The following is a 5,770-nucleotide window of genomic DNA, read 5'->3' on the forward strand; positions in this document are numbered from 1 at the left end:
CTAGTGTGGTTCCAATAACTGAAGCAAGTGTAATTATAGCAGTCTCCTCTCCACACAGAGCAGAATCCCTTGAAGCTGTAACATACTGCATCAACACCTTAAAAGCATCTGTCCCAATATGGAAAAAGGTATGTTCAGGGACAAGTTTGATTTTAGGCCTGTGCCAGAGTCTTAGACAGCCCTTTAGACAGCTGGGCTAAAGGCTGCTGCTGCTCTTAATAAAAGCAGCTGGAGCATTGCAGGCAGTAGTTGGTTCTGACAGGATGCCAGTATCTGGCACCACTGGGTTTCCTCTTATGCAGCTAGGCCCATGTTTGGCAGGTACAGCAATTGAGAGACCCTCCCTTGCCTGTACCGTTCAGCTCCTCTTTCATTTAACACCATCTGGGGGTCAAAGTGAAGGAAGGAGCCCTGGGCTCTCCTCTTTTGAGTGAGAAAACTCAATTCTGCATAGCTTTGTGGAAGAACTTTGAGTCAGCTTTACTCTGGACAGCATTGCAGTTTGCAAGTAAAAGTGGCATTTCTTGTCTTTCTGTTTTCTCCTCATCCCCATGGCCTTAAGAAAGCATAAAGTATTAAGCAACAGCACACAATGAAGGGATGAGCAGAGTTCCCAAAGCTAGTATAGACACGCAACAATGTGTGGTGAGACCAGCCTGTGTCTAGAAAGAGCCTCACTACATAGCCACTTGCATTCAGGTAACAAGCATTACTTCTTCCTTCTCTCCCAGGCAGAACTTGGCATGTGGTAACTGCATGTGATGTTCTCTGCATTATTCCACTTTCCTGACACCTCTTTAAGGAGATTGAAGTTCAGTGGTCTCAGAAAGAATAATCAGAGGCTCAGAGCCTTGCTGAAATTGCTGCTTAGGACTGGACTCCTGCTGGGTAGTCCAGTCTGTTCTGAAGGTCTACTACATAGTGAATTTTGTGTATTGTTGTAATTTTAATATAATGGTAAAATAAAATAAAAATTTAAAATAATAGTAGAGTAGATTAACATGGCAACATGTAAAAAGAGCAGTTTCAGATACAAGTGCTGTGTACTCCACAGCTTTTACATAATTTCTTCTAGATCTCTTTCTTGAATTGACTTCAGTATAGATGGGTCCTTCTAAATTTAATGGGGCTCAGCTCTGAGGTTCAGCATCTGCCCACATGTAGGTCAGTATATTCCAAGGGTTGTGCCCTCTTTTCTGTTTGCCAGCCAAGTGCTGTGTAGTCCTGTTGTGATTAGTCAATAATAGCAGGATGGCTGTTGAGTTGTTTGGCCTGGCTTGTGGCTGTATGTAGCAGACTCCCACCATATTTCCTATTCTTTGTTTATATTTGCAGGAGATTTATGAGGATGAATATTCTTGGAAAGAAAACAAGGAATGCTTTTGGGCAAATTCAGAAAAATAACTGTACTCTTTTAAAAATAAAGTGTTACTTCTCCTAATGAGCACAGTGGTTTAGCTTTGAGTTCTTTCTACAGATTTTAAGGAGTTGAAGTATCTCAAGAATTTAATCAGGACTTAGTGAAACGAGTGAGTAATACTTAGGATTTTTTTAATTATTCTTAACTCTCCTTGGAAATAACGTGTGCATTTTAACACAGAGTCAGTTTTTAAAACCATCTTTCCTAAAGTTCTTTGTTACAAGGTGTTAAATCCTCTGCAATACATACTGCTTTAATGCCTTTACATTGGTAGTCTGTGTTTACTGCCTGCATGGGAGGTCACAACAGGACAATTGGGATTTTTTTTTTAATCTTAAAAGGCCTGAGTAGTTTAATTTTATATGACTGTAGAATCAGTTTGCAAGCTTTATGCTATTTTGACATTCTTGTAACATGAAAGTTACTTGAAGTAGATTAAACATTTTGGTACGGACACAGAATAAAATACAAACTATACCCCAGAATTATTAACTTTTTGTTAGTGGTTATGTTGCAGTAGTTGTTACGGAAGCATTTTTCCTGTGCAGCTTGTATTACTAGTCCAGTGCATTAAAAAAATCTAGATAGACCTTGATTCATGGTTAGATCTCCTACTCTACCAGCCACAAACTTGAATTAGCAGTAACACACAAACTTGAAACTACTTAATGATCACAGAATCAAAATCATGAGAGATGATTAATTTTGAAGCAGTTTTCTTGGCTGTGTAGTTGTATGATGCTTCAGAAAATAAATAACCAGCTATTATTACACATAGACAACTGTAAGTTTAATTAGAATTTGTAGTTTGACTTCAGACGTGTTAGGATTCAGAGTAATTGAAATGAATTAGTTTTTCAAAGGAAGGGGAGTCTTGAACTTTTTGCAGTATATGTATTAATTTATATTCACATTTATTATTTGAAACCATTTTTTTCTCTTGCTACTGTTTTGAAACCTAGTTAAAAGATAAAAAGACTGACATAGTATACCTGTGCTTTCACAGTAAAAAATGGGCTGCTCATCTGAGTAAGATTTTATTTATGTTATTGTACTATGCCATGATAGTGTTCAGATGCTAAGGTTTCAAAGTCCTGTTGTGTATGGTATTTTTATCATGCTGAGAGGCAGTTTTATCTAGTCATAATTACCAATGTAGATGACATACAAAGGAAGGGAAATGCACTTCAGTTATTTGCTGAAGTTTATATATTGTTACATCACACAACACTTAAGCCTCAGCTGTATAATTCAGTTCATTGTGTCTGTAGTAAAGAATCTACAAACAGCTGCACAGAATAAAATGAGAAAAGTAGGCAGTCTTTTTCCCCTAGTCATTTAAGTTTTAATAGTGATGGCTACTGTATCTGGGTTAAGTAAGCCTCCATGAAACCTAAAACTTCAGGCAGAAGCATGTTTAAACTGGGCTTGTTAACTTACTGGTGCACTTTCCTCAATGGAACTGAGTCTTTCCTCTGCAGGACAGCAGCTGCTACTTGTGTGCTTAAACATACACAGCCTCCAAACCATGTGGGCCCTATTATCTGAGCAGAGCTGAGCAAGTTCACAGTTGAATTTTCCTTTGGCTTGGAGAGAAGCCCTCTACTATTCAAATGTTGGTTTTGCCAGGAATTGTGCAGAATCTGGAGTACTGATCACTTCCCCTGTCAAATAATAATGATTGTTATTTTTTAGAAAAGAAAGAAATACATGAACTTTCCCAATTTTTTATTAATTTTTTTATGCTTGCTGTTACCAAGCAACTCATTGGTATATTAATTTAACAAAACTAAATGGCTAGCTTGGTTGTAGTGGGTGGTTTATGCAGTGCTTCCATACTGGTGCTGTGCTCTGATGCAGAAAAAGAGGGGTATTTAGAACAGTTAAATTGTACCTGGGTGCCCAAGATCAGGGACAATTCCTGTGGTGCACTAGTGCCTCTCTAGTCCTGCAGTCTTCAGAAAGATTTCTGCAGGGTGACCTTAAGTGCACCTTCTCCATCAGCAATGCAGCTGGGAAGGAGGGTGCAGAAAAGAAAGAATAATTGTGTACTTCCCCACAGTGACTCGGAACAATGAATGGAAGAGATGTTGTACTGAGTCACAGCTGAGTGTTACAATGTGTGTACGCTGCCATGGTTAAAACAATGAAATGTCATTTTGTGTTCCTAGCTGTGCATGAGGCAAGTACTGCTTTGTTCTGGAACAATGATGTATCAGTCTTGTGTAACTTCGGGTTCTTCAGCTGGCATCTAAAAGCGAAATGGAAATGCCCTGAGGAGGGATGATGTGCATAATTAGAGGTGAATGTATCTTACTGAAATCTAAGTCCATATTCCGAGCTCAGTGTCCTGGCTCCCTCTGTAGGGCTACCCTCTCTGCTAGGGAGCTATTCTATTAAGAGGGCAAATTACTCTGAGATAGCTGCCTAAGGCTGTGTCTGGAGTGACACAGAAGTGCTTACAAATTTCAAGGCCAGAGGATGAATCCCAGCTGTGTCTTACTTCATGTCAGGGAAAGATGTCCTGATTTTCACACAGCAGGACTAGGCTGCTGGTTGGGAATTACCTTGTGTTCTGGTGAGGTCTGTGAGTGGGATGATGGGCAGCTGCAGATCAATACATAATTCAGTCTTAGCTATCTGGGACAAGTTTTCTCTGTTTCTCTGCGTTAGCTATGGGAGAGGGTAATCCTACCCCTCTGTGGCTCTTCTGGCTGTGTTGGAGGTGCTGGCTCCAGGTGCTGACAGATGTTCCTGGGAACAGATGATGCAGACCAGAGGGTCATCGTGTGATTCCTGTATAGATCTGCCAGATGAGGGGCGTTTGTGGAAAGGAAGCACATGTCTTCCAAGCAGGAGTTTGTCCTGAAAAAGATGTCTTGGCTATATTTGAATACGCTCATCAGCCATTTGTCTGGCTGAATGTCCACATACCATCACTGTTAAATTTTAAGAGTTTTCTTTACTGATTTTGATCTTTCAATCTGCTCTGTGCTCAAGAGAGCACTCCACCTGATGCTTGAGAACAGCAACTGATGGCTTGTCACGCAACGAGCGGAGCGAGGGGATGGCTGTGTTATGAGGAGCCTACCCAGGAGATGGCAGCCGAGAGACGGCTGTGCGGGAGAAGCTGCTCGCAGCCTGCCCGGGTGCTGGTTTTGCGGGGAATCACAGGCGCTCGCCTCGGACGTGGCTCATGAAGCTGCCACTGTTGCTCCCAGGAATGAAGCATTTCGATTACTCAACTTTAAACTAGATTTTGGTTTTCAGCTCACTTTTCCCCTAGCTTTTCAAGAATTTTGTAGTTCTATAGCCTAATGCAGTCATTTTCTCAATCAAAAACATTAAAAGGAAAAAAAAAAAGCCTGTTAAATTAATTATTAATGAAGTGAATTTATCTGTGAAAACAGTGTTGCCCCCCTTCCTCCCTTAAATCTATGAAAACTCAACCTTGAGCTATTCCATTGAGTGTCCTGTGGAGGTTCTTAAAGAAGAGTTAAGCATAGACTATATATCAGCAGTTTCTTTAGGCTACTTTTTAAAAAACAAACCAACCATACAGTCTGATCAAGTGTTCAAAAAATTAGCAGCCTGGTGTATCATTATAGCAGTTGCTTTGAAAGTTTCATTTGACTATTTTAAAAGCACTGCTAGCACACCAAAGCTTCTCATTGCCTTTGAATTGATAACAGATGAGGGCAGAAAGGTTGACTTAAAAGATAGGACTCAGCTTTTATAAGGCTGTGAAAAAGATGTAAATTTTATTACCTTTAAATGCAATTAAAAGTTGAGGCAATTAGATAATAGATTTTGAGATGCATGCTCATACCTTGTTTTTTTGTAGTCTTTGATTTGCAAGCTTTTGTTAGTACATCGGTTTTAGATATAATACACTCAAAGTCAGTAGATAAAGAATCTGGCTTTCAATTTTGCAGAACTTGGTAAAAGATGGAGTTTTATACCTTAAGATTAGGGTAATCCGACTTTTTTTTATGATGGTTTTAAAGTTCATAGCCTGGATGTTTATGTATTGAGGAATTGAAAGTGAAAAAAAAAAAAAAAGCTCCATGGATGTGCCTAGTTTTCAGCTGATTACTGCCATGTCTGTCTTCCTAATGTCTTCCTGTTCACAGACAAGTTCCTCACTCTCTTCCTTTCCTGCTGTGCTTCTGCTGAAATACTTCATTCAGTTTTCCAGCATATGGTGGGGAGTAGCCAGAGCTGGTGTGAGGACATGCTTCTGCTGATTAATTCTGCATATAGTATAAAGTGCATGGCAGGAGAGTGACAAAATACAGTGTAATTTTACGTGTCACTGATGATAACCTCATGGATATAGGAAGGCCTGAC

At 39.8% G+C, this 5,770-nt stretch overlaps 2 protein-coding genes across 2 annotated transcripts in view; both read left to right on the forward strand.

Annotated features, from left to right (window-relative positions):
• Positions 1-1,442, forward strand: part of LOC104398499 (molybdopterin synthase sulfur carrier subunit-like) — a gene marked incomplete at its 5' end in the record, with an annotated part of 7,932 nt that extends 6,490 nt beyond the window's left edge. Inside the window, 2 exons of the mRNA XM_010008617.1 lie at positions 5-128; positions 1,336-1,442. The remainder of the gene's footprint in view (positions 1-4; positions 129-1,335) is intronic.
• The window catches only part of LOC104398498 (molybdopterin synthase catalytic subunit), a 7,903-nt gene extending 6,461 nt beyond the window's left edge, over positions 1-1,442 (forward strand). The window contains exons 5-6 of the mRNA XM_010008616.1: positions 5-128; positions 1,336-1,442. Of these exons, the coding sequence (XP_010006918.1) occupies positions 5-128; positions 1,336-1,404 (193 nt within the window). The 3' untranslated portion in view covers positions 1,405-1,442. The remainder of the gene's footprint in view (positions 1-4; positions 129-1,335) is intronic.
• Positions 1,443-5,770: the final 4,328 nt, after the last annotated feature.

Source organism: Chaetura pelagica, unplaced genomic scaffold (assembly GCF_000747805.2).
Source record: "Chaetura pelagica isolate M959 unplaced genomic scaffold, ChaPel_1.0 scaffold382, whole genome shotgun sequence".
Lineage (NCBI taxonomy): Eukaryota > Metazoa > Chordata > Aves > Apodiformes > Apodidae > Chaetura > Chaetura pelagica.